At 39.3% G+C, this 27,882-nt stretch overlaps 2 protein-coding genes across 2 annotated transcripts; one reads left to right on the top strand and one right to left on the bottom strand.

The window, feature by feature from the left end:
• Positions 1–6: 6 nt before the first annotated feature.
• Positions 7–5,079, top strand: MRPL19 (mitochondrial ribosomal protein L19; the record flags this gene model as incomplete). Its single annotated transcript, XM_029965799.1, has 5 exons — positions 7–128; positions 2,239–2,357; positions 2,892–3,026; positions 3,793–3,974; positions 4,732–5,079. Coding segments are annotated over 5 exons (774 nt in total), but the record flags the coding sequence as incomplete, so codon positions are not given.
• A 405-nt stretch (positions 5,080–5,484) lies between these two features.
• Positions 5,485–25,617, bottom strand: GCFC2 (GC-rich sequence DNA-binding factor 2). The gene is made up of 19 exons (XM_018088924.3): positions 25,273–25,617; positions 24,960–25,092; positions 23,818–23,925; positions 22,241–22,405; positions 21,370–21,588; positions 20,306–20,385; positions 19,297–19,412; positions 17,380–17,566; positions 16,284–16,407; positions 14,959–15,037; positions 13,630–13,742; positions 12,677–12,876; positions 12,101–12,254; positions 11,705–11,826; positions 10,446–10,522; positions 9,496–9,562; positions 7,396–7,542; positions 6,931–7,055; positions 5,485–6,564 (listed from the first exon to the last, which is right to left on the bottom strand). The coding sequence occupies exons 1-19, from the start codon at positions 25,615–25,617 to the stop codon at positions 6,450–6,452; spliced, it is 2,676 nt and encodes an 891-aa protein (XP_017944413.2). The 3' UTR covers positions 5,485–6,449.
• Between the last annotated feature and the right edge of the window lie 2,265 nt (positions 25,618–27,882).

The raw sequence follows: 27,882 nt of genomic DNA on the forward strand, positions 1-27,882 counted from the left end.
TTTATTTATTTTACAGGGTGTTTTTCCCTCTCGGGGTGTCGAGCGAGCGGCGATGGGAAGCCAGCGAAGTTCCAGCCGCCGCCGAAGCCCGTCATTATTGACAAGCAGAAGCAGAGGGCGGAGAGGAGGTAGGGAAGGAGAGGTGTCTGTGTGTCCCAGAGGAGACAGGGAAGGTGGGGTGTCTGTGTGTCCCAGAGGAGACAGGGAAGGTGGGGTGTCTGTGTGTCCCAGAGGAGACAGGGAAGGTGGGGTGTCTGTGTGTCCCAGAGGAGGTAGGGAAGGCAGTCTGTCCCTGTGCCCACCCCGGGCTTGTGTCCAGGTCTGCTGTGGGCTGGTCATTGTGTGAGCACTTACTGAAAGAGCCAAGGCGTTATTACACAAAATAGAAGAAAGAAAAAAAAAAGAAAAAAACATATAATTTGTAATGTTCTAGCAAAGATCATTTGTGTTGAAATATGCTTAGAACACCTTAAAATGCTGTGTTCTGGAGTTCCTGAAAGCAGTGAAACGTGAAAAAAAGTGTACAGCAGTAAACACTTTTGCAGATTTGGGATTAACATGTGATGTTCTCTTTGCTAAAAACATCTCTTTCATGTGCCACTGGGTGACAGGGACATGTGTCCTGTGTCTGCCTTTGCCTCAGACCTTGAGATCAGTTGTGAGCACATGCTTTACTGTTTGTAAAGTGGAACTGATGTCAGCAGTGGTGAAATCCTTGTGAGGTGTCTCATTCTGGGTATTTTTGATGTCACCTCAACCCATTTCATAGAATCACAGAATGATTTGGGCTGGAAGGGACCATAAAGATCATCTCATTCCAACCCCCCTGCCATGGGCAGGGACACTTTTCCCTTGACCAGGTTGCTCAGAGCTCCATCCAACCTGACCTTGAACATTTCCAGGGATGGGGCATCCACAGCCTCCCTGGGTTTTAAACCCAATTTGCATTGCTTTAAATGGTGCCCTGTGTCTGGAAAGAGAGTGGTAGTACTGTATTGTTCATTTTCCTCTCCAAAAAAACACCCACCAAACCCATAGCATGTAGGCAGCCCAGGAAGGGGAAAGGTATTAAAAATCAGGTTATAAAAATGCCCACTCTGTCTTCAGATGGAAATATCTTTTAAGAAGCGATGAGTCTACGTGGCTGTTCTAAAAAGTGCAGTGTATGATGTGACAGCTGAGTAGAACGGGGGCTACATCATTTAAATGGCATTTTAGTCTTCTGAGATTGTGTAACTTTGGAGACCATGAGTAGGTTTGTGGTTGTTTATTTTCTGTGTGGCTGCCTATGGGCAGCAGCAGAACCTCTGTGCTGCCACACACGTTCCCTGTGCTCCCCCCACAGCCCCTGTAAGGTTTGTAAAGCAGGTTTGCATTTATTCTCCTTCTCTGTGTTGAGCACTTCTCTCCTGACCAGATCCAAGACTTTTAAGTCACATCTGTCCTAGTGAATTAAACAAGTCCACCTTCTTCCTTGAGCTCTGAGGCCAAGTGGTCACTGGAGTGGCCACATCCAAATGGTCTGTTGGAAGTGGTCCTCAGCCCAAGCCAGTCCATGTCAGGAAGTGTTGCCTTCAACTCAGCAGTCAGATAATTGAGGTCCAGGCCATGTGGGAATTCCTGGGCATGATTTAGTTTTTTGGAGCAGAAAATAGTTTTACGAGTCCCTTTAAGCTTCTCTAACACAAAAGGACATTTATGTCTTGTCTCCTATAGAATCAATTTGTGAAAACTGTAATAGAGTGTAAATAGATTGAGAACTGTAATACATTGTTCCATATCTATTACTATAAAGTCAACAAATAGTAAGTGTTCTGTCATGTGGACTGCAATTAAATGATGAAATAACCTGTTCCTCAGCTGTGGCAGCAGTAAATGAACTGTTCTCTTTCAGTCAATATCAAGTTCCTCCAATATCAACATGTATTACTGGTTTTGGAAAAAATCTGTTTAAAAGAACAAAGCGACAACAAAAACAAAACAAGAAGCCCCAAAAGCTCCAAAACAATAAAGCCCCACAAAAAAACCCCAAAAAACCAAAAAAAACACCTTTTGGATAACAAAAAACAGTAATAAAATAAAATTGGTGATTTCATGAACTGCAGTTCATATCTCTGAAAAGGCAGCTGGTGGTGGTTAACCAGCTGGTAATTTTTAGACCAAATACTTGGACTTCTCTACTACTTTTTATGCAAATGCTTTTGTTTCATACTTTTAAAAGTTTGGCTGTTCCTACAGGTTCCTGAGCCCTGAATTTATACCTCCCAGAGGGAGAACAGATCCTCTTAAATACTATATGGAAAGAAAGGACATGATACAGAGAAGAAAAGTCTTCAACATCCCAGAGTTCTATGTTGGTCAGTAACAGCACTAAAACTTTCATAATTCTGTCAGTATTTTACATTCTGTGGCGTGTTAAAAAGTGTGATCAGATTTAGAATAAAATAAAACATCAGTGTCACATGTTAGAACAACTAGTATGTGTTTTATACGTAGTACTTTGTATTTTAATCTCATATTTACATCCAGATTCATTAAAAGTATAATCCTAACGTGTTACCTTAAGTGTTTTTTTTTTTCAATCCTGGCACTTGAACATATGGTTTACCAGTAAAGCTCAGGAAAGGAAAATACATTAAAAGTATTTCATTCAATTTGGATAGTGAAGAGTAAAAAATAAAGATGAAGAAGGTTTGTAGTTAATCTGCAGTATCACTTTAACATATATTCATATTTTCATTCAGGTCATGTTAGAAGTTTGTTCTGTTTCTGTCAGTTTTGATGGAAAACAAAGTATTTTCCCAATTTGCCTAAATATGTACACTTTGTCTGACACTTCCCACATTTATTGACTTGGACAGCCTGTTTATTTTAACTCCTTTTTTTGGCAGGCAGTGTGCTTGCTGTGACCACTGCAGATCCATATGCCAATAACAAATCCAACCGGTTTGTTGGCATCTGCATCCAAAGAGGAGGGAAAGGACTCGGAGCTACGTTTGTCCTTCGGAATGTCATAGAAGACCAAGGTGGGGCTCTAACTGTGGTAATTATGGTACAGGTGTTAAGCAAAAAATGTGTAAGTTGTAGAAATGTAGTCTGTGGGGAGGATGACAGCAGGCTGAAGTAAAATTGTGAGTCTGCCCATTAGGGTATCCTGCAAGCCTGAAACTCCATACACAGAAATGTTAATGTGCTCGGTATTTGAAGGCATGGAACTGCTTAGTAATTTTTTTGTCTCTATACTTGGTGGTTTTTAGACATTCCATGATGACTGTGCTTATGTCTGAGCCTGAGCCATCTGTTGCTAGCCACATAAATACCAGCCCAGTTCGAGCACATGAACTGGGGATGTGTGTGAACTGTTTAACAAGCAACAGATTAGCAGAGTTTTATCATAGGATCATATTCTTGTTTATGACAAAATTAGGGGCAATTAAATAGTGAGGTTCTGAGAGCAAATACAAATGGGGTGGGTATCTTTTCATATACACTGAGATGAACAACAACATTCATAGTAAGCAAAAGGGAGTTTAAAAGCCAAGCTCATCTTCTTTAAACTCAAGTCATGCAATGTCTTCCAAGCCATCCTATTATTAAAGGCTTGACTTTCAAAGAAACCTGCAGTTGCCTGTGCAGACACAGTGCAATGACGTGCACACAGCACTGTAGTTCTCTAAGAAGTAAAAAGCAGTTCTGCAATGATACAGGAATGTGTAGCACTAAAGAAATACTAATTTGGTGTTAGTATTTCTAATGAATTTGGTTCATTAAACCTGACTTTCCCTCTCTAAGGTGTTGAGATATGTTATGAACTGTACAGTCCTCGGATCCAGGCCATCGAAGTGCTGAAGCTGGAAAAGAGGCTGGATGACAACCTGATGTACCTGCGAGATGCCCTCCCCGAATACAGTACTTTTGATGTGAATATGAAACCTGTGTCTCGTTTGGACCACGAAGAAATTCCTGTAAACAAGGTAGGAGCCACTTGTTTCAGAGAGGGGAGCAGAGGATTATTTAGGTAACTTCCATATCTGACTGTATCAGCTCTTTGCTACATTAGTTACCAGGGTGACAGAACTAGATGAAATCAGGCAAGTCTTTGTACCATTTCTATAGCGAAAGAATGTTGAGAATGTAAACACCGACTATCCTCAGTAGTTAAATTTGAAGACATGTAAGGAGTAGCAGCCTCCACCTGCCTCTGGAGAACTCTGTGCAGAGGGGATGGCTTTTCTTACAGAAATGTCATTGTTAATGGGATTGTTTAAGAGTGGTTGGTGTCAGGAAACACCAAGGTAAGATGAGTGAGTCACCTAAAATCTGCATCTCAGACAAGATCCAGAAACCAGCAGACACTGTTAGAGTGTTGTGTAGGAACTCAATAACTTACAGTGATCATTCCTCCCTTTCCCTATCACACTACTTTTATTTTTCCTTAATAAGGAACAAAACTACAAAAGATGAGTTCACTTTATGTTTCAGTTATGGACTGTGTAATAAATTGAGACTGTGTTAATTAAAAATTTTCACAAGATGCTGTGACAACAACATGGACAAAAAAATTCCTTTTCTCCTAACAGTGTAAAGTAGTAGTTCCTTAACACACTGACAGATTCGTCAATTTTCTCTTTTCTTCTGTTAGAACAGCAGTTGTCTCACCTTTTGCTAAGCTCACAATCAAAAATCCAATTACTTAATACCTTTTTTTTATTTTTTAATCCTTCATTTTAGCTGCAGGTACGAATGAAACCTAAACCATGGTCAAAACGGTGGGAAAGACCAAAATACAATATAAAAGGAATAAAGTTTGAGCTACCTGAAAGCAAAATGAAAGAAGCACAGAAGTGGAGCCAGCCATGGCTGGAGTTCGATATGCTGCGAGAATACGATACTTCAAAAATAGAGGAAAAAATTTGGAAAGAAGTGAATGAAGGACTTAAAAAATAATACTGCTTTTCACAGTCTAGGAATTACTGAGAAAATTAATATTTTTAATTTACTGTGTGGATGAGCAGTTGCCAAGTTTTGTATATACATAGGCAAAGCAAACAATAAAGTTAACCTTTCCAGAAGATTTTAGTGTGCAGACTTTTGTGACTCAAGTGTCCACTGCCTTCCCAATGCTTACAAGTCATTACAAAGAATATTTTTTCCAGAAACAAACATCTACAGAGCTAAATTGTGATAGAACAATTAATTACATTTTTGCAATAGCACAAGGCTTGTGCTAGAGACAAGCTGGGATGAGACAAAGGAAAACAAGAGAAAAGCAATGAGATCATCAGCTTGTGGTGATTGCTGATCAGCAGTTGCATTTTTGTTGTCATTCTGAGAGGAAAAGCAACAGAAATTCATTATTAGAAAGCAGGATTTGCAACATAACTCCCAAAGGTAATGAGGGTTAGTGGAGCCTGAGGGTTTTCTTTCATACTTAACATTTTTGTCACATGTGAAGGAATTGACCTGTAGGAGTCATTAGCACAGAAAAATATTTTATTTTCAAAATAAAACAACATTATTTAAAAAGTAATCTTTTGTCTGTTAACACTGATCAAAGCTATTTACAATTAAAATATTTGACAAAAATATATTTTTAACTTAAAAAATATAAAAGAAATCATAACGGATTAAGTCTGCAAGAATTAAATTCTAGTCCCAGATGATTTTGGAGAAATACAGCCACAAGTAAACACAGAGTCTTTGATACACTACAGTTTCCACAGTGAAGCATCCCTGTTATTCTGTAAAAATACTTATTGTAAATATACAAAGTTCTAAAACATTAGAAATCTAACAAGGATATGAAGAAGTAAGGTTCAGTAGATCTTACTGGGAAGCAAAAAGGAAAAGTTTCCTAGAATTCCAGTTCTTAGAAAGTAACTGAAGTTGGTTTGTACTTATCATTATGGTGTCTGTAGTAAAAGCTTGACTCCTTACACTGCCCCCCTTGTTTCTCTATCAGGTCCAAACTCCAGCAGTATTATGAATTCTTTTTCACTAGGAATGGCTTAACAACGACCCTCCCAAAAATCACTGTGGACCACAAGTTAGAAGAGCTCAATGACTGCTGAGTCAGAATGACATTTAGCAATTAATACTGAAAATAGCTTGTCAAATTGTCTACAGGCTAGCAGTGACAAACTTCAGAGGCACTTTCTGTTTCCAGGAATCGTTCCAAGACGGATACAGCAGTAAAGCACTGTCATACATTTTAGAATGCCTGAACCATCACTTAACTTTGACAGCTGTAACTTCTAAAGACTCTTTAACCTAAGAGTAAATGGCAGTAGAAGATATTTGGGGAAAACACCTCACATATTTAACATTAGGACAGTGATTACCATTACATCTTTGGGTAGGCAGGATCCACTAATTAAATGTCATATTAGAACTGGTCCAGTGTGAATAGCAGGCTTGTTTCAGTAATGTAAGTACTGCTTCAAACATTTCTATTTCCCAATCATTGACTTAAGGTGCTCAAGTTTATGCTCATCAATGAAGTCTTCAACAATATGCAGAGCTCCCACTCTCACCAACAGGAGAAGAACTTCTTTTGTTTCATCACTATTTAAGAATAAAAAAAAAAAAAGGAAAAAAAAATTATAGCAGCATTTTTATGTACCTGTCTTAAGTACCCTTTATGTTTTTTAACTTTAAAAATACTCAGGTATCTCTCCTTGGCCACTTGTCACCAGCTGACCTTGGCTTCTCTGGTCACCAACAGTACCCAACACCTACCACCTCAAACTATCACATTAAATGAGAACTGCAGAAGCACTCCTTCACATCACAGTCCCTATCTTTTGTTTTATGTATGTATGTGACAAGAGCATCCTTGACAGTGCAAAATATGTAAGGCTTAAGGAATTTAAAAAGTACTTAAAGTATTGGAGGAAGCACTTTAATCCCAAGGAAAGCCTTATCTAATACCTGTGGTTATTCTTGTGTAGAGTACGGGCACATTGCAGCAAGTGCTGGCAGAAGTTCACTAATTCAGGGAGAGTTGATCCACTTTTAAGATCTTGGAACCATCTTTCTGGGAGGCAAGCAACCACCTGCTCACACAAAAAAATATTTGGAAAAAGTTTAAAAAGTATTTCAATATAATCAAGTCTTCTGACAGGAACTTTCAGGCAGGTTCAGTCATTATTAGTGTGGTTTTTCTTTCAAACCAAGATTATCCTTCCAAGTAGTTATTCTTAACTTAGAGACCAGCATTTGCTCTAAAATGTTTTTATGCACCAAGGTCATTAAAAAAAAATTAAAAACATTTTAAATGTGGTTTAATTTTTTTTTATTTAAATATCCCATCTTCATGAAGAGTTTTGACCCCTCCTCATGAAAAAAAAAAGATTGTAGCATACACCCTCTTCCAATGTACATGTTACCTTTTACCTTTTTACATTTTTCTATATTATCTGGCCCTAGAGGTGTGTTTAGGATGTTCAGGAGAAGGTATCGATTCAGTAGCTTGCTCAATCCCAAATCACGGACCTTATCTTCTTGGACAATCCCATCCCAAAGAACAACATTGGAAAGCAGCTGTAGGAACAAAGAAACAAAGAATCTGTGTATCTGGGAGCTGTAAGTGTGCTGAAACACAGTGTTACAAGTTTCATGCAAGAGAAAGATAAAACAGTAATATTATGTCCATTACCCCAGGATTCACTCTCCACACTTACTGTGACTTAGCCACTAATAAACTGCATATCATAAATAACCTAATTAATGTTATATGTGCATATATATATATATATATATATACACACACACACCCCCAAATACATGTATATATGACCTCGCAAGGCTGGGAAGAGCATTTTACCCTTCTAATAGGTTAACAATTTGCTAAGTACAGAAGACTACTAAGTAAACTGTCAGAGAATCCAAGGCAAAACTGTAAAAAATTACTACATCTGCTCAGTCCCTCATAACATGATGAGGTTGGTGGCCATAGTTCACTGCAGCACAAAGATTTTTATGTCAGTATTATTAGGCACCGAGGGTTTTTCTTGTTGCCCCTATCACTATAAATACTTACAATTGTTGTCATTTTTGTGTTTAGTGTAAGGCTGTGTCTGTGAGGTATTTGCTCACAGACATAGGAAGGTAAGTTACTTGAAAATTAACCTGTTCTGAGTCAAGGAGGACAAGCAACTTGAATAGCAGGGAAACTGGAATACCATCTTGGATTTTAATGGGTTTTTATGCATCTAAATCTCATCTTTAGAAAGAAGCCTGCTCCCAGAGGAAACACAACTTAAGTAGAAACCGAATCACAGGCGTTCAGGAATTCTCAACTCAGTACCCCAAAAGTAAAACTGTACTGATACTGCTTATAAGAACACCACAGTGACTATATTCTACAATAATGGTTACCATAAATAACACCATTTCATAAGGCAAACAGCCATTCCCTGTTTTTTTGAGTTGGTCATGTATTAGACCAATCATTTCTCCTCATTAGCAGGCCATGAAGGTCCTGTGCACCAAGGAGACAAACCAAACAGATTTCTTCTTTCCCTCCACGTCACCCTCAAAATTCCTGGGTGACAGGGTGACTACCCCATCCTCACCAGCCTAGAAGGTCCCGGGCACCTGTCCAACCCAGGGGTAGTGACAACCCTGTCACAGAAGCAGAACAGCACACAGAGCACTGTCTAGAAAATCAAGCCATGACAAGTGCTAAGGGGACCTTGAACCAGAACTGTTGCTGTACAGAGACACCCATGAGCAATCACAGTGGCCAGGGACATCTCCACCATCCTCTGCTTCCTCCGAGGATTGAGTGACTCATAGTCCTTCACGTTCCTAGTCTAAAGTCTGACTAAAGTCTGATTATGCAATCCAAATATTAAGATTTGACCCAGTCTACAGAGAATTCACGTATTTAGGAGCCATAAACTAAGCTATGCTATAAGTTTTGTGCCCTGTTACTTATAAAATTATGCTATGCCGATTTGGATTATAACAATACTGTGCCATTCTGGTCATAAAACACTATGCTGATCCTAAAATTCTGTTCAAAATACTAAAGCTTTAATTGTAAGTACCATCATCTTAGTGCCATCAGCTTAGTGCCATTATCATTTTGCACAGGGTCTCCAAAAGAACCTGTCTGTTCCCACAGTGTTGGGTGACAGTGACTAATATGATGTAAGGCCAACAAGCCTGTGGACCCATTACATGGGAAAAAAAAATGAACCAGCAGGAGCAGATGGTGAGATCAGTTTCTTACCAGAAGATGTACCAGTTGGCTAAACAGAAAATGAAATGCTCATTTATAGTTCATTCTTAAACCATCTTGCTCAGTGAAGGATGGGTTCTCTGTGCAGGTTGCACAAAATCGTTATCCATCCTAATAAAAATGTATTCAGATCCCAGGAATTAGACTTGCTTGAAGAAATATTTCCTGACTGAATTTTTTTTTTTTACACTAAAATTAATGTCAAAGAAAAAATAAAAACACAATAAAAAAACCTTTCTTTTCTCTACCTTAACAGCTGACCAAAACCGTCTTTCTTGAAATTTAGAACATGGTGACGACTTGTCTTCCACAGTGCTGGTCATGAGAAGAAGGAAAAAAAAAAAAGTTAAAATAAGGATTATTTTTTTAGTTTAAAAGAAGATAAACAGGCAACTGATCTCTCAGATACTGATGAATGTTAATTCTGTAATTCTTTTGGCCACAACCAGAATAAAGGCCTAGGGAAACAGCTGTCAATTTGAGCCCATTATAGTACAACTACTGTGAAATAATTTCCAATAAAATTACCAGCTGGTAACACCCATGTCTACATTTCTGGGACTCGTATCAGAACAACAATGCTTAGAACCAAACATTTTCTACATCCCAGATTTAGCAAAGCTTTTCTCCTAGCTGTACCTTAACCCCACATGTCCCAGACTCCTACTTATTCCCATCTTTGAAATACTGTCCAGTAATCACAGAATGGTTTGGGTAGGAAGGGACCTTAAAGACCATTTAGTTCCTGCAACAACCTAGAAAAGGTTGCTTAGAGCTCCAACCAGCCTGGCCCTGAACACTTACAGTGGCCACAATGAGCATCAACAACAAACCCCCTATTTTAGGAATGACAGGAGGAATCCAGGGACATATCTATGGGATACCAGACTATCTAAACTAACACAAGACCCTCTGATATAAGTCACCACACTAAAACCAGGCTCTGGACCTCATATACTGAGCTGCTTTTGGTTACCAGTGCAAAAAAGCATTAAGTCAGTAGAGTTGCCCTTATTAGAAAGAGTTCATAAACAGGAATAAGGCTTCATAACCTTTCCTATAATAAAACCAAAGAAGACACATTTGTTCCTTTTTCTGCTAATGGATGTCTACAATATATTAGCTACATCAGTGGGGGAGAAAGGTCGAGGAATTAAAAAAAAAATATAAGTTATGAAGAGTCACAGGGTCATCTTACCTTTTAGGATAGAGAGGAATAAAGACATCTTCCTCTACGGATTTCTTCATTCTTAGGACAACGGTGTTCATCAAATCCTATTAAAAAAGAATTATTAATATGTCCTCAAAAGAAAGACTTCATATTCCATTTGTAACAATGGCAATGGTTATTTTGTTCATGTAGAAGTGTAATACGTTAACTAGAGATATTATAGTTGCCACTTGTATATAATATATATGAGACCATGAGTATATTAAAATAGTAGAAAAATCACTGTTGCAATTCTCTACAGAGTTAATCTAGAGGACTCTTTAAAATGAAGTTATTTTTTAAGTGAGGCCTTTTATTGCACAAGGCAGCAGGAAAACTGTATAGATTAACAACAGATTAAGCTATACACATAGTATCCCCATGAAAAACTGTGAAATTCTACATAAAAAAATCACCATAGCTAGGATACATGTGTTTCTAGGCAACATGCTTTTAGGTGCCATGGATTGCCACCTACCTCTTGTTTATGTCTATTTATTTAAAGTTCTGGTTTACTTTACTTTCTGTACAAACAGTATCTTGGCTAAGGTCAATTGTACCACTTGACTTCAAGTCATGGTTTCAAAACTGCAACCTTTGGAAGGCATAAACGTTTTCTTTAAAATACTTCTTTTCAGGGACCAAACAGCTATCTTATTTCACCAGTTTTATACTAAATGAACCTTCAAATTTACATCAGAACAAAACTCAAGTCAGGCTGAAGAAGGGCTTGCTGGAGTGACTACGTGTATAAAAGTAATTATTACAAGATTGCAAAGATTACGAAGAAGTTTTTCTCCTCACTAACTAATTAACATTTGGGGATTTTCAAATTTCGAAATTCTAGGTCTACTTTACAAATAAAAACTTAAATAATGAACCACTAGAGCATTATTAGCATTCAAAGTTCAAATTTGGAAAGATAAGTGAATGTGAATCTAAATTCTTACCATGGTTATTGTGGTGAAATAAGATTAGATCTACAAACAGATTCTGAATAGGTACAGGCAGAATTTTTCTAGTAACAGGAACTAATTAGTGCCTCAAGAGTGTCCCATCATCTTTAACAAGGAGAGGATCAGAGACCTGGAAGTCTAACTCTTAAATCATCTTAATATAAAGTGACAAAACAAACAAGTAATCAGAACCAAACAGCTTCAGAAGAATGTCCTCAGTGCCCACAGGAGCACACACAACAGCACACAATGGGCAAAGTTCCCCTTTCCCAGTACCACAGGAGCTTTTACCTCTCTTGCTCGACTAGACTCATTTTTGGAAAGGACTTGTTTTCCAAAGATGTTATTGCAAAGCTGCACAAGGTTCTTTGTCTGTGAAGTAGATAAAGGATCCCACACACTCTTCACAAATGCTGAAAAGAAATAGGAATTTATTTCATTCACAATATACAAGTACTTATCCACCCTAGTTTAAAGACATTACCATGTAACAGAAGTAAACATATATAAAAAGCTCAGCCTCTCACAAAAATCTTAAAGAGGATACTCTAGCCTTACTCTGTGGAACTACATCATCACTACACCTTGGAGCACTATTATATGACTAACATTATTTGATAGCTACACTCTTATTGAAGGTTTGATTGCATAGCTGCAGTGAACATCTTCAACACAATCTTATTATACCTGTAATTTTGGGAAGAATAGTTTTTTCAATCACTTTAGGCAAAACTTCTTGATCATGATCATCATCCCGTTTTGATTCAGACACGTTTTCTGCATCACTGAATTCTTCTATAGCTCTGAACCAGGGCATCTCTTCCAATTCTGTAAGATTCTGCTAAAAGATCACTCCTGTTAGTTATTCAGCTGGTCAGGATTAAGAGAAAAGCTCCATCCAACGATACCCAAGATTCCCACTTAATTTCAGAGCCACCCTCAACACTGAATGGGTCAAAACAGCAAACCAGGAAAACTAGATTTAAATCTAGAATTAAAACAATTTAAAAGGGTGGGATTGTTGAAGTGTCTTCAAAGAACTTGGGAGAAGAATTCTTTTTACAGGGGATGTTGCAAAAGGAGCTGAAGGAAAGGGGAAAGTTTAGAAAACTCCAACCACATGCTTCAATTTTTGAGACAATACAGTAGTTTTGTATTAATTTCTAATGCACTGTGCTGTGTATAGAAAAAAAATAATTTTTTCATATTAATACATAATACATACACACAATCTTTTAAAAAGGAGTCAGCTGATGCACCTACCTCAAGAGGATTCCAACTTATTAACTGAACTCTGATCAAAGGATTTAACAGCTTAGGCAGGCAGAAACTGATATAAGCATCACAGTAAGAGTCAGGAAACTTTTCTTTCCATTCCTGGAATTTCAACAGGATTTTTCTGATGTCACAAAAATCTGCATGTACATCTTCAAAGACTTTCCTACTATCCTCTAAAACGTTATCTATGGATAATATTCATTGGGAATAAAAAGAAACAATCACAGAACTTATTGAGGCATAAGCTAAAGAGTTTATGCATCTATAGGACATAATAAACATCTGTATGATAATTGTACTTATTATTTATCTTTGACACACCTGACACTGAAATGGGTTTTAAAACTGGCTCCCTGGAAAACCCAGTCTTAGAAAACAATAGTGTCAGAAGACGAAAGAAAGGCAAGTTTCTTCATTATGTATTTCACAGATTTATATGACAACTATGTTTCAAACTTTATTCCACAGTGATAAAATTTCAGACATGAAAACTCTTCTGCTGTTATGTGAACAAAAGGTATTATGCCTTTCTCATCTCTTCTTCATCCATTCATTCCAGAAAACTAAAATACCAATCTTTTAATTCATTCTCTACCTTTGGAAACAAATTGATCATACAAAACATGTTGCAGCACTGCATTGAGTACTGTCAGATCAGCTCCAGCATAATCTGACAGAGCTTACTTCTAGTTCAAGAGCCAAGTGCAATGCTGCCACCACAGAACTCACACCAAAAGAAATCTACAACCATCCATCCACTCTTCCCAAGTCATTAGTCAGAACTGCCTGAATGCATTTCTCTTCTACAGTATGTAACTAAGAACACGGAACTCAAATGAAGTATTTCTTCACCTTCACTTAAAAAAAAGAAAAAAAATCATTAAAAAATATCAGAAAGGTATTTTGTTGTAGGACATCACATTAATACTGTCACCAACCTTTGCTTTTCTGGAACTCGCCCAGCTCTGTGGGAGTCAGCTCATCATCACTCGACATGCCCTCGTGGTGATCAGCTTCTCCCGACTGCTCCCTCGCCTGCCGTCTGCAAGTCCTGTATTTTGGAATGAACTCAGTGAGTTATCCTCTCCCATGCAGGCAGGAGGAAGCTGAATGAAAAATAATCCAACTTCAAAAGATGTACTTAAAGCAAGTTGTGAGAGCAACAGCCTAAGAAAATGCAATGAGAGAGCAACAGTAATTGTGTAACCATAAGGACACAAACTGTGGAAGAAGGAGGGGGTTTGGGAACTGACATAAAAGAGGTTAGAGCAACACCTCAGACCTCCCCATGAGCCATGTAATAACCTTCATTTCACCTCCTTCCCACTGATGAGGCTACCAACTCATCCCACCTGGAACACTGAGCATCTGGCATGGAACTGGACACTGACAGTTTCAGTGTGTAGTCAACAACTGAGCTCTTAGACTTTGTCATCTGAGTTCTGGACCACTTGTCCAACAGTCTACATAAAAACTGTGATAGCACCCATGTGCCAGTTGGGCTCAAAAACTATTGCAATGGCACCAAGAACAACGGGTTGTAAAATCAATAACTTGCATTCCTGCCACAGGAAAATGATATATGATAAGAAATTGATATTGCCTAAATACTTTTAAACTGTTAATGCCAATTGATGTAAGCAAAAGTTAACTGCTTCAAGCAAAAGTTCTTATTATACCATTTTTCATCCATTAAAATTCCAAGTCACTTGCTGCTTCAAAGTACAGTTACAAGTTGAGGCACCATTTCAACTGCAGAACTTTCAAAGCTCCCAATAATGTAAAAAAAAATTGGCATCAATCTCTGAACACTACAACACACCAAATGTATTATCTGTCACCTACATTGATAGCAGAGCTGGGGCTAGATATCAATTTGCTTCACTCACCACCACTTCCTCAATAGAAACAATTTGCCCAATTTTCTTATTTATACATAACACAAAAATATATTTCTGCATAAGTTCATAATATTATTAATTGAAACAGGAAAGAAAAGGCTCCCCTCATATACTTTCACCTCACTTAAGACTTGTTAATCCAAAATATCCAGCTCTGTTAGCATTCAGATTCAAATCAATGTGAAGAGAATGACATTAACTGATAGACAGTTTCCAAGTACATCAAGTTTTGGAAAGCAAATACGTATTTTTAGTGTTATCTCCTTTAGTAATCCAACAGGTTTACATTCTCCATGACTGCAGGAATGATAGGAAGTTAATGCACAGCACATTTGTCAGTTAAGTGCACCTCTATGCAATAGCTACCTTCGATGCTCACACATTTTCAGAAGCTGTGTCTTCTCACCAACTTCCAATCCACCTTCCACTGGTTTGTTATTCCCACCTACCAAAGACAGAAACAGTCAAAAATGAAGTGACAAGATTCCTTTTTTTTTCCAAACAGGAAACAAATAATCTCCTACTATTATTTTTAATTTAGAAAACAGCCAATGAAAAAAATCAAACTTCCTAATTGAAACCCCAAAGTAACTCAGAGTAAATTCCTTTATAGCACTGTTAGCTGGCTGATATGTGTACAACATGCCAAAAAAAGTGTACTACTACTGAACTGTAAGAAAAAACAGTCTTTCCACTATATTAAATACAACTAGGTACCTAAAACACAATTATAAGTGCTGCTAAACATGCAAGCACATCCTCATTTGTAATGAGCTGGAAGTAAAACCACTTTAATGGCAACTATTGTTATGGCATTACCCTTTTCTTCTTAACACCTGCTGTCAGTTTGCTGCACCATTTTACAGAATCATCCAGGCTGCTACTTTCTCTCATCAGCAGTTTATCCCATGAAGACTGAACCCATATGATTAGTAGTTACCAGGAACCAGTGCATCTGGCCTCCATCTGTTCCCAGCAGCTCCAAGCATATTGCTCTCAGCTTTGCCTAAACAGTTTTAAAGGGCTTGGGTTTGGAGGTCTGGTTTGTTTGGGTTTTTAAAATAGCAGCAGCTAGAGATTCACACGGCATACAAACAATACATTGGTGTGGAAGGAAAATATGAGATAAGAAAACTGTAGTAGCTTTTCCTATAGTGACTGCAACAGTTTTCTTTTAGATAAAATCCATACACGAAGTGGCTTCTTTCTTCATGTTCTGCCACATGTTTAAGTGTCACCTCCTGGTTTAGAATCTCCATTCTGAGCAGACACACAGCCTGATGTAAAATTGTCAACATCACTGGTAAAAGTGATGTTGACAATTAAACACCCTGCTTTTCCAGATATTCACAGAATTCCACAATAAGTAAGCTTTCTCCAACTTAACACCTACTGGAAAACTGACTCCCATTTTTTAAATACCAATGGGAAATTGCTGAGTCAAATAGCTAAAAACTGACAAGGTACTTGGTCATGTTACATTCAAAGCAATTAAACCAGAGAAAAACAGTATCTTGGGCATTACTGAGGCAAAAATTTTAGATGAGGTGTAGCATAACACACCAACTGACAATAGAAAGGGGAAAGGAGGTCAAAGACAAAAATTAAAAACTTGACCCAAAAAGTAACTGTGTGTTTCTGCTCAAAAAGTGGATGTTTCAGTAAGAAGTAACTTCTAACTTCATACTAACTTGTCACATGCTTAATATAAGCAGATTCATTTTTCAGTTCCTCTTGCCTTCTCTTCGATACTGTCACAGCTTGTTGCTGAAGCAGTACATGTGCAGCCAGTTCCAGTTCATTAATGTCCTTCAGCTGAAATACAGGAAACAGTAATCAGGTTTTCAATTGATTTAAATCCCACAAGAAAGAACAAAAACCAGTTTCCATGGGTTTTTAGTATAGCTGTGAAATTAGAACTGAAGTATTATACATTGGAAAGTAAGTTCCTGATCATTGGAGCTTTTCAGGCTTTTTTATAAAGCTGAAAACACAAACTAAATGCCAGCTGCTCATCAGGGACTACCTAAGACTTCATACAAAAAGGTTCACTAATACACTATTGGTGCCCCTTGTTTGCTTTCAGTTTGCTTTTGAGCCACCAGCATTAAAGAAAACATATTCATTAACTAACATTTCTTCTCTTTCTAGTTACTTAAAGAAATTCACAATTGCAATGCAATTAAGAGACGTAAATTACATTTGGTATCACAATCTATAGAGGATAACAGCAGTTTACTTCCAGTGATGCCAAACTTCAGGTCGCTCTTCCCCTTCTCCCAACCTTTATCCTTCTGAACACATGAAGTTTGCAGTTCAGCAAACACATACAGTTCTCACACAGCTCTGCTAACTCAATCCCAGCTTGAACCTAACACAAAATTCTTACTACCTCTGCTATGTAATCCTGAGTAAAGACGTTTTGAGATTCCAAAAATGAACTTGTGTGTCACCTCTCATTTAACTTCAGTCCACTCTGCTTTCTAGAACTGCAGAAAACTCCCTCCAACAACATTTAGTTTTCATCCAACAGAATCTAAGTGAGACCATAGCTCAGGTCTGTATGCCTACATTAGCTGGATCATCACTTCAGGTGAGGACTGACTTGTTTTCTCCATATTTTGTATCTTTCTACATTGAAATTTCTAATTCAACTGTGATTTTTAACTGGGTGGTGTTCTTCATCATTTCCAAACAAAAATGTTTCATCTTTCATTGACAGAATGCACTTTTATCATCTTAGAAAAAAAGAAAAAAAGAAAAAAGAGGAGAGAAAAACATACATACTTTTTCATTCAAACAGTTTATCAAGTTTTCTACGTATGTTTTCATGGCCCTGTAGAATTTGTAATTCAGAGCTGCATCTGAAGGCTTCTCTAACTCCTGGACAGTCATCTTTGAGCTCTCCATGTCCTCCATGTATTTTTCATATTCTCTCTGGTGGGCACGGTGCACATCCTGTAAGGATGTTATCCTAAAAGAGAAACCCAGACAACTAGAACTATTGCCAACTTAACAGCTGATGCATTCCAAACCTGATTTCCCATCATAATCACATACAAAATCTCTGCCTGTGCTAATAATAGTACTTGCATTTGATCTAAGCAGCTTTGAAAGATCTACCCATGCCAACATTTGCAGAAGTATGGGGTATGGACAAGCATAATGCTTTGGAGACTCAAATGTCATTTATGTGTAGTGCTGGTTTTGAAAGCACCACTAACAATTTACCTAGATTCCTCAGTACACCACACTTCCCAAAACCTAAAAAGGCAAATCATAGGATATCACATTATCAAATGGATTGTACCCAATGTAATCTGGGGAAAACTACAGCTCACATCAGCATGTCCATAGTAGTGCAATGTAAGTTGCATGGACAGCAGTGCCTATAAACACTCACTACTAAATACAAACCAACTGACAACCCTTGATAGTATGTGATAAAACCCAAAATCTGATGTCTACATCTGTCACTATTAGACAGACAGCACATTTATACACATTAAAACTGCTTCCTCTCTTTTTCCCCCCTTTCCTCCTTACATATCCCAAGTGTTTGCTCAGCTTGAACAAGCTTGTAACAGAACCAAGAAACAGATCACAACTTATTTCACTTCCCTGAACTGAACACTTTTCAAAGAAAAGTGAACTTAAGCTATTTTTTATTACTGTGCTACAAGTTAAAAAAAAAAAATCTATTTCAGCATTTATGATAAACACATCTATAAACTTGATATCAAACAGGTTCCCTCTCTCCTTATTGCTGCTTTCCAGACAGATTTCCTACTCTTGATAGCTGTATTCTCATTTTCCTTATTTGATTTTGTACGTAAATTCCTACTTCAATTAACTCAATTCCTTTCAGATGAATATGGCAAAGAAAGCATGCAATTCCACAAGTATTCAGCCCAATTTAGTTACAATTCTTTAAACAAATGTGTCACTGATTGTCTGTACAAAGCAAGGCATATACAGAGACAGATCAGTGCAAGTTCATAGCACATATTTACAATTCAGTTGTATAATGTTACTTGTCTAAACTTATCTGAGCAGCTGCTTCCCAGTGCTCTGAGGGATGACAGGAGATGGCTCACCTTAAGTTGCCTGACCTCAGCTGACCTTCCCACACACCCTCTTGGAGGTTCCCACCTCCATCCCAGGACACTTCAGCTGCCCACAGAGCAGCTGAACAGCTGAATAAAAGTCACAGCCTGGCAAACAAATAAAGAAAAAAAATCCAGGCAGGTTCTAAACAGGCTGTAGAGAACTTACTGCTGCTTTAGGAAATATTCATCTATTTTTGCAGCTAGTCTAAGAACAACCATAGGAGAGGTAGGAGTGCCAGCTCCACCTGCCCCAGATGAAGCCCTGCTTGCTGGGCAAACATAACATCAAACCAATGCTCCTGTAAAAAACTACCAGCAAGCACAAAAAGCTGCTGCCATTTAAATTGAAGTTACTCTTTCAAATGGAATCTACTCTCTGAAGTTCTAGTTGACAAAAACACTCTTGAATGCTCTCCTACAACAAAGAATTGCCAGGTAAAGTAAAAAATTTGCACTACTCCATTAGATATAATAAAAGGTGTATTACTCATGAAAACAACCCAAAAGTCCCCCAACACACTGGAAAAAATAAGACTTCAAAGCTGTTGTCTCATTCTGTGACAAAACTCAGACAACTCATAAATTAAGGAGTTACCTTTCAGTCAGTCGCTTCTTCACAATTTCCAAATTCACAGGTGGTAGAGAAACAGAGGTATCAAACTTGGGTTTAGCTGGTTGATATTTATGCACAGAAGCATCGTCATAAGTTTCCTACAAGAATTAAGTGTCACTTTTGAATACACCATTTATACTGTTTTTCTCTCTGCAGCTCTATAGATCAACAAAGACATATCATTTGGATACTAAACATATGATATAAAGATACATATTTCAATCACCAAAAAATCTAGCCAAAACACAAGTTGAAGCATGAAGTCTATGATTAACAAGGTCTACTGCTAAAAATTGTTGCAGTTTCCTGAACAGCAGAATTAAGTTTTCCAGAAACAAGTAGAGTATGAGGACCTGGATCAAAACATACTGGACTTGAACACCAGCCACAGAAAGATGTAATTTTCTCCCAGTCCTCTACTCCCCAAAATTTGCAAATCGGAAAAATTACTACAATTGTCAACTCTGACATAAAGAGCTGGCTATTCAGATATTCCTAGTCTCATCTAGAGTAGGTGATCCAAGCCAGAAACAAAACTTCCAACTCATCAGAATACAGTTTATTTCAGAATTCTGCTGAACTATGAAGAGAGCTCTCAGATTGCCACCCAACAGAAATTAAGCACAACAAAATAATAATTTTTGCTTTGCAGCTTTATAACACTTGTACTGTTTGCATACTCTCAAGATCCCTTGCACAGCAGGAAAAAAGTCAAGAGTTCAAAATTTTCTTTTCTGCTTCTCAGAATCTCTTGTCACACACGGGTACCTGCCTTTGGGGCTGACACCACTACCCTGCTTCTCAACAGCCAGACAGATATTCCTTATCATCTTCCCATATTTCTAACCATCCTTTCCCTGAAGAATCAGGGTATAACTTCCTAAAATCCTCTCTAATGAGAGGCAGGAAGGAGATAGGACAGTACTCCAGACAAGTTCTCCTGTGCATGAGCAAAGAAGCAACTTCTAGTTGTTAGGAAAGCGTGTGTCACCTGAGAGAGTTTAACAGCTTTCTTTATTTGCTGTTCTTCCCACTTAGCTTCATCTTCACTTGATCCATCACCCACAGACTCTGCAAGTTAAAACAATCATTATTAGACAGAATTGCATCCTTTATTTTTTCCCCCCTCATGCTCTCCTCCCTCTAAAGCAACAGTGGGTCTCCCAACCACTACTAGGAAGTGGTACACATAAAAACCAGCAGGTGAAAAATGTGCAGCCAGAGGACTTCCAAACCAAAAGGCAAGGAATGCTTGGAAATGGCTACTGGGATTTGCAGAATTCATACTAATATTAATTTCCCCAACGTACTGTTTCTCAGTCAGCTACTGCAGTAGGAGGAGCACAAACATCTTGGTTTTATGCCTCAAAGCAAAGCTGTGTATAACATGTAAATAAGAGTATAAGTACAGCCTGTAACCCACTGAGTGACATTACACCCAACAAACCCTCAAGTGTTCCAAAACACTCTACTAAAGAAACAAAAATATCTCATTAGCATTAACTAGAATTGCAGAACTGGCTTGTAGTTATGCATTCCTTATAACCCTTATTCAAATAATAAAGTAAACCTGTGCTTCATAAACAATACTATTAAGCTCCAAGAGGATAAAAGCAATGGAAAAGCCAGATATGCTTTGTGTGCAATAGGTGTGTTCAATTCTAAAGGGCTGGAATGCTGGTTTGCTTTTTTTTTTTCTTTTTTTCAAGAGGAGTCATAATGTCAGTGCACAGAGAGGACTTGGAAGACCAGATCAGAAGCAGGAGGTAGGATTTACAATAACTTTATCCACATTAAATGTACCTCCTACAAGGCAATTTTTTGCAGTCAATAAAGCCAAAAAAAATTTTTAAATGGTTCTCTAAGTATCCTGCACAACTACAAGCAAGACCTAAACAGTTTATGTCCCATATAACCCACAAGTACCAGCTGTACAGCCTTTTTCCAAGAGTCCTGAGGAGCAAAGCCCTGCACTGCACTCACTGCTTACTGGACAAGTCTCACATTCTTCCAGACAGTAAAACAAAGCCACTGGGAGAAACGACACAAACTCACCCATTTGTTCAGTCATCCTCTGCCTAAGAGTTTTCATTTTAGGGGCAAAATCAGTATTCTTTGTTTCAGACTCATCCTCACTCTCAAAGTCACTGCTTCTTCTTCCTTGAGAGATGTGGTGACTGTTTGAAACATCCAATGGAAGATAATCAGCCTTGGTCCTGGCTAAGTGACGTTTCCTCCGAGCAGCCTCAACGTGAGCTGCACTGGGGATATCACCTGCACCAAGGAGAAAGAAAATCTAGGCAAAAGACTGAAAGCAACACTCTGTATCATTCCTAATGCCAATCATCACAACTGTTCAGCACCACTGTACAATTCTGAATAGGGGACACCAGATGTTTTTCTACTACACTTACCATGTCGAATATAAGAAGATGGAAAAGCATCCTTAAAAAGTGGCTCTCAGTCCGAAAACAAACCTCAGACCTTTTTCTTTTAAATAAATCTCTGTTAGCCCATCCTGATTTTTTGGCTCCCCAAAAGATCAGTGTCACTTAATTTAGTGAGCTTACAAAGGAACCCAAAGTTTAAAAATCAGCCCCAAAGTGAGGTTTTATTTGCATCTCATGAAGGGAATTGTGTATTGTTAAAGAGGAATTTTCTGCTGCCTTTCTTCTAAAGCCAATGGTCATAATTTCTGATCTACTCCCAAAATCAACAAAGAAATACAACAAATATTTGCCACTAAAAAAATGGAGGAACCATTGCTATTCTTCCAGAAGAAGGGTATCCCTGACTCAGCACAAAGAGATGCCTACATCTTACGTGATTTAAGCTGCGTGGGATTCATCTCACCTAACTTGTCATGTACTTCAAATAAAGAATGTTCTAAAATAACTTCCTTAAAAAAAAAAATCCAGAAACTAACCTGGTGATAAATCCTTCCTTCTCTGTGGAGAGTTGGAATCATTTTCAGAGTCTGAGCTATTGTAGTTCTCATTCAGTGAAGAATAAGTTTCATCCTCCTTCTCCTCATCCTCCTCTTCACAAGTGCCTTTGGTGTTGTCAGGTCCAGGCTCCAACTGGCAGATCTCTGTATTAGGGGGGAAAAAAGTAAGATAAATTATTTTAGTTTTATTGCTGGAATCTGATGTGCCATAGCTGGTTTCCAGTAATTATTTACAGCTTGCTGCAGCAAAGACTGGTCACTTGTCCATCCCCACCTGATCTCATCAAAACATGTCAAATTGTGACATTCCAAGACAGTCATTTACAAACCAGTTCTTGTTTCAAATCAAAGCATCTTTGATAGTCCTTCTGAGACACAGGGCGTATTTACATGCATAAAAGCAATGAGATCAGCTTCCAGATAACAACTGATTAATATTCTGATAGCTTACAGTGTATTTGGGTTCTTGACTTGAAAAACTGTATTTACAAAGCACTTTTTTAAAGCATTAACAATGAGGGAGCTCTTATTTAAACTATAAACATTTATGTGTATCTGTCTTGTCTATGGTTATTCTCAAACTCTTTAAAAATATTGCTTTCTTCTCATCTGCCACTACACCTTCAGTAAATCATCAGATTACTGAACAACAGAATGTGCCACCTTTTATCTTATATACTTTTATAAGAAGTTACTAAGAAAATTTACCATCTCATCTGAATCACAATCTCAAACGGAATTATTTCTCAATCTAATTTATTTTTATCTAACATTAGCAAATATAGTATATCTGTGAATTGACAGAGGTGTCAAAAGGGGAAGAGAACTTTTAGACACACTTGTTTGTAAAAAACACAAACTCAAAATTTCCCAGGAAAAACATCATAGAATGGTTTGGGTTGGAAGGGACCTTAAAGATCATGTAGTTCCAAACCCCCTGCCATGGGTAGGGACACCTTCCACTAGACCATGTTGCTTGGAGCTGCATCCAACCTGGCCTTGAACGACAGGGAGTCCACAACTTCTCTGGGCAACTGACTGTAGTTCAATGAAGCTAGGAATACAACCAGAATAATCAAGGCTATTGTGTATTTCATTAACATATTCAAATAGTGTAAGAGCACACAATTTAATAACACAAAGTTTAAGGTTTACATTAAATTTTATCAAACAAAATCCTACTAAGCTCACATTTTCTCTCAATGCCAATAATCAGATCAAACTGCAATTTGACAGCAATAAGCAGTGAACAGGTGGCACATAGTTTGAAAAATATGATGCTGAGGTAAAAATGTAGGAGAACTTTACTAACTGATGTACTATAGGGGTTCTGCATAATCAGATCTTCTCATGAATAGTCTCCAAGTTCTGATATCTTTTACCAAGGTCATACTGAAAATAATTTCAACACAAAGAGATTAAAATCATAAACCTGTAAAGTAACAACAAAAAAAACCCCTTAAAATCAGTATTTGTGCATTACTCTCCACTAACTGATTTTGCAATACACTGACATATAAGTATTTTATAACACACTTAACTAAAAAAGTACTTACTTTTGCTTTCTTCAACTTCTCTCTGTGCAGGCAGTAGGCTTTCCTTCTTTTGAATTCTAAAGGTTACTTCATTGAAAGACGGCTTTTTAACTTTGAAAAACTCTTCACCTATCCAGATAAAACAAAATGACTCTGAGTAACATTAACAAGAACAGCAACATCTGCACACACATACAGGTATCACATATAAAAGTGCATGTACATCTCTATGTGTGCATAAATTCTGAAGTTCTGGCTGGATTAAGTCTAATTCTTCCTATGGCTTTATCACTCATGATCCACCACCTCTTAATTAAAAACTGTGCAGCTCAGCCTCCTCAACATAGCAATGCTGCTGCACTGCTAAAACATTATTTCTTTGCAGCTTGTGTTCATCAAAGTGGCCACATCTTGCCATCAGCCACAAAGGCAACACCCTAAGAGTCGATTAAACATTTATGTTTCACTTATTTAAGCTTATTAACTAGTCACAGAATCACACACTACTTGTTCTCTCTGGTTTTCTCCAGCAGTAAGATTTCAAATGTTTTCCAGACAAAAGCACGTGGACATAAATAATCATCTGACTGCTTTTCACAGAACCACAGAACTGTTAGGGTTGGAAGGGACCCCTGGAGATCATTCAAGGCAGGGTCACTTAAAACAGGTGACACAGGAACGCATCCAGGTGGGGTTTGAATGTCTCCAGAGGGAGACTCCACGACCTCCCCAGGTAGCCTGTTCCAGTGCTCCGTCACCTCAGAGTAAAGAAGTTCTTCCTCATGTTGAGGTGGAACTTCTCGTGCTTTACTTTATGGCCACTGCTCCTCGTCCTGCCACTGGGCACCACCGAAAAGAGTCTGGTACCATCCTCTTGGCACCTGCCTTTGAGATATTTGTATGGATTGATCAGATCCCGTTTCTGTCGTCTCTTCTCCAGACTAAACCGGCCCAGCTCAGACTTTTGTATGGGTTTGTTCTGCAAACCCTCAACAGCCCTACCCACGACCCGGCACTGCTGGGTTTGTTCGCAAAGAGGCACAAGGCGACCGCGCCCTCAGCCCGACGCTCGCTGAGGCAGCAGCCCCAAGCAGCCCTGCTATCCCCATCCCGGGGCTCCCGGGCCCTGCTCTCCAGGGACACACACACACACGATCCCTCACCTTCCCGTTCCTCCTCGCTGCCGAAGCTCAGCAGCTCCTTCCCTGCCCGGCCCGGCCCCGCCGCGGCCCCGGCTCGGCGCTCCTCCCGGGCCCGCGGCCGCCCCTCATGCTCCCGCTCGCTCGCCCGGCTCCGCTTCGCCGCAAGATGTGTGTACAAGCCTTGGCCGCTTGTCCTGCCTCCCGGGCCGACTCCCCGCGATGGGATCCGGTGTGTGTGTGTTGAGTCGCGCTCCCGTGCGCCTTATCCTCGCGGCTCCGCTTCCTGCTTCGAGGGCGAGCTTTGGCGCGGAGTCTTTGGAGAATGGGCGGCGACCGGTTCCCGGTGTGGCTCCGGCTCGCCCTCGCTGCTGCCGCTGGAGGCTGCGCGTCGCCGGCCGCGGAAGTTCCGCGGGGGACGGCGGAACATCGCTCCCAGGGATCGCTCCCAGGGATCGCTCCCAGGGATCGCTCCTAGGGATCGTTCCCGGTGATCGTTCCGGGCGATCGCTCTCGGATCCCGCCGCTGACTCCAGCGTGGCTCCCAGAGCGCACGCGCGGCGACCCCCGCGCGCCGCGCCCGCCGGGAGTGGGCGGGAACAGGGAGGGGGACTGAGGGGACGGGGTGTGGTGTCTCGCCGGGGGAAAGTAAAGGGTGTTTTGTTGGTAATTCATTGGTCATTGGTGCGTGAAAGCGTAATTTGTTTGACCAGCTGTGAGCCCGTCAGTGCAGGGGCTGCCGTGGTGGGTGCTTGGAGACATAGGGAACATAGTCTTAGGCTCCGCCGGGGAGGTTCAGGTTGGACATTAGGAAGAAATTCGTCACAGAAGGGGTGATAAAACATCGGAATGGACTACCCAGGGTGGAGTCACCGTCCCTGGAGGTGTTTAAGGAAAGGCTGGTCGTGGCCCTCAGCGCCATGCTCTGGTTGACAAGGTTGGGCTCGATCTCGGAGATTTTTCCAACCTATTTGATTCTGTGGTTCCGTGCCTGCCCTGCTCCACAGCTTCCTGCTGGGCCATCAAAATCTTATCCAGTTCTGGTATTCTGAATATAATAATTTCTAAATTATATCCATTAATGATAACTGTAATTAATGACTACTCATAAGTATTTTTTTATATTTCTTATACGTTATGTAAATTAATAATAAGTTGATATATTGTTGCTAATGTCTAACCACACAAAGTAGCTATTTTAGAATTAACAGCAACATAAATTAATAACAAATAAATATGCCTTGCAAGGCCAGGTTGGATGGAGCCCTGATCAGTCTGGTCTAGTAGAAGGTGTCCCTGCCCATGGTAGGAAGGTTGGAACTGGATGGTCTTTAAGGTCTCTTCCAACTCAAACCATTCTGTGATTCTATGATTATTATAAATTTAAAACTGATTCTATAACTTATTGTCAACAACTAATCACACATTTTTCTCCCTTTCCTCAGGCTGAGCTCACTGGAGGAGTAAGGCAGGTGGCAGAGCTGGTGCGAGGGGAGGGGAACATATGGCTGGGAACAGAAGGAAGGTGGGATTGTGACAAGTGATGACAAATTGGTTTGCCTGGGGAGGAGTTGCACTGTAGCTTGTACCAGCCTTTGATTTCTGCCGTGCTGACTTGAGCTGTGTGTGATTTGCTGTGTGGAAAGAAAGCACATCCCACTCCAAATGAAACCAGGCAGAGCAAGTCCTTCAAGTAAGCTTTTGTGTCCCGAGAGAAGTACCCAAAAATAGCAAATATTTGAAATGTTCTTGCTTAAATTGCTCCACCTTTCTGTCCTTCATCTGTAAGATGAAGATACTAATATTAACTTGCCTCAGGAATCTTGTGAAGATAAAGCTGCATTTGTGAAGCACCAGTTACAGGAAGAACAACATAAAAACCCAAGAGAAAATCAGCTAAAGTATACTTCTATTCAGCCCTGCTTCTGAATAGTTATTAAATAAAACCCAAGGCTTCTAGATGAATAATGAGGATTACAGAAACTTTTAAAAAACAATTCAGGAAGCACAATTCACCTTGCAAGCATTATTCATTTTTCTGCACTGAAAAAGGCTGGGGTCTGTAGGGAAAATAAAGTAGTTTCACAAGTGCTGAAATTAAACCTTTCTATGGATTTGTGCCTTAAATTGACTTATTGCAAGCTCTGATTCAAAGCTGTCTTATTGCTGTGGAATTGAGATGTGCTTTCCCCGTGTAGTTTCTCTGACTGAGGGGTAAAGTCAAGGATAATCTGGGGATGCACAGATATATTTAGTTACTCCATTGTGAGCTGGGCAAAGCAGAGTTTGCTGTCATAGATTGTCCTGGAATAATGCCCACAAAGTTGCCTGTTTCTCCTTTACCACTCCAGGACTGATGAACAGTTCATGATGCTAAACAAAGGTCTTATGGGATTTACCAGGAACCTTTAACATCCTTGTAACACTGACAGAGCTCCTTTCCCTGGCTGTGAGTCTGTATTAAAATGTTTCTTCTCTTTCATCTGATTTTAAATCCTCTCAATCTAGTGAGTGCTACTCAGGCAGGACTGAGCTGGCTCCTTGTAAGAGAAAATGGTTCAGGAGTTCAGCATGGCAGAAACATGGGACACAACTATTGTACACTTGGTATTTCCAGCAGGCTGAAACTACCATGCTTGCAGTTGTCACTCCAGTTAATATGCTTGCTAAGTGCCAAGATATTAATCTAGGCAGTGGCATCCAATCTAGGTGATCCTAGTTCAGAAGAGGAAAAGCAAATTGAGCTGCAGCAATGCAGCATAGTATTTCTTGGAAGGACTGCCAGTGCCAAGTGCCAATGGATTTATCTTGTTAGGCAGTAAAAGGCTTTTTCCTGACGCCGCTGACACAGGACAAAAAGATAATTTTGCCTTAAACTATATAGAGCTGAAAGTTAAAGGTAGCAGATAGATAGGTGAGGATTATAGGTCAGAAATATTAGAATTGT

Source organism: Manacus vitellinus, unplaced genomic scaffold (genome assembly GCF_001715985.3).
Source record: "Manacus vitellinus isolate BGI_N305 unplaced genomic scaffold, ASM171598v3 scaffold_11_pilon, whole genome shotgun sequence".
In the NCBI taxonomy this organism is placed as follows: Eukaryota; Metazoa; Chordata; class Aves; order Passeriformes; family Pipridae; genus Manacus; species Manacus vitellinus.

Excerpts from the sequence above, each read along its gene's own strand:
- GCFC2 (XM_018088924.3), bottom strand. The coding sequence starts at position 25,617 with ATGACCAATGAATTACCAACAAAACACCCTTTACTTTCCCCCGGCGAG. Across the intron at positions 23,926-24,959 it reads CAGCGAGGAGGAACGGGAAG|GTGAAGAGTTTTTCAAAGTT; the intron begins GTGAGGGATCGT and ends TTATCTGGATAG. Across the intron at positions 15,038-16,283 it reads TTATATTAAGCATGTGACAA|GTGGGAATAACAAACCAGTG; the intron begins GTTAGTATGAAG and ends TGTCTTTGGTAG.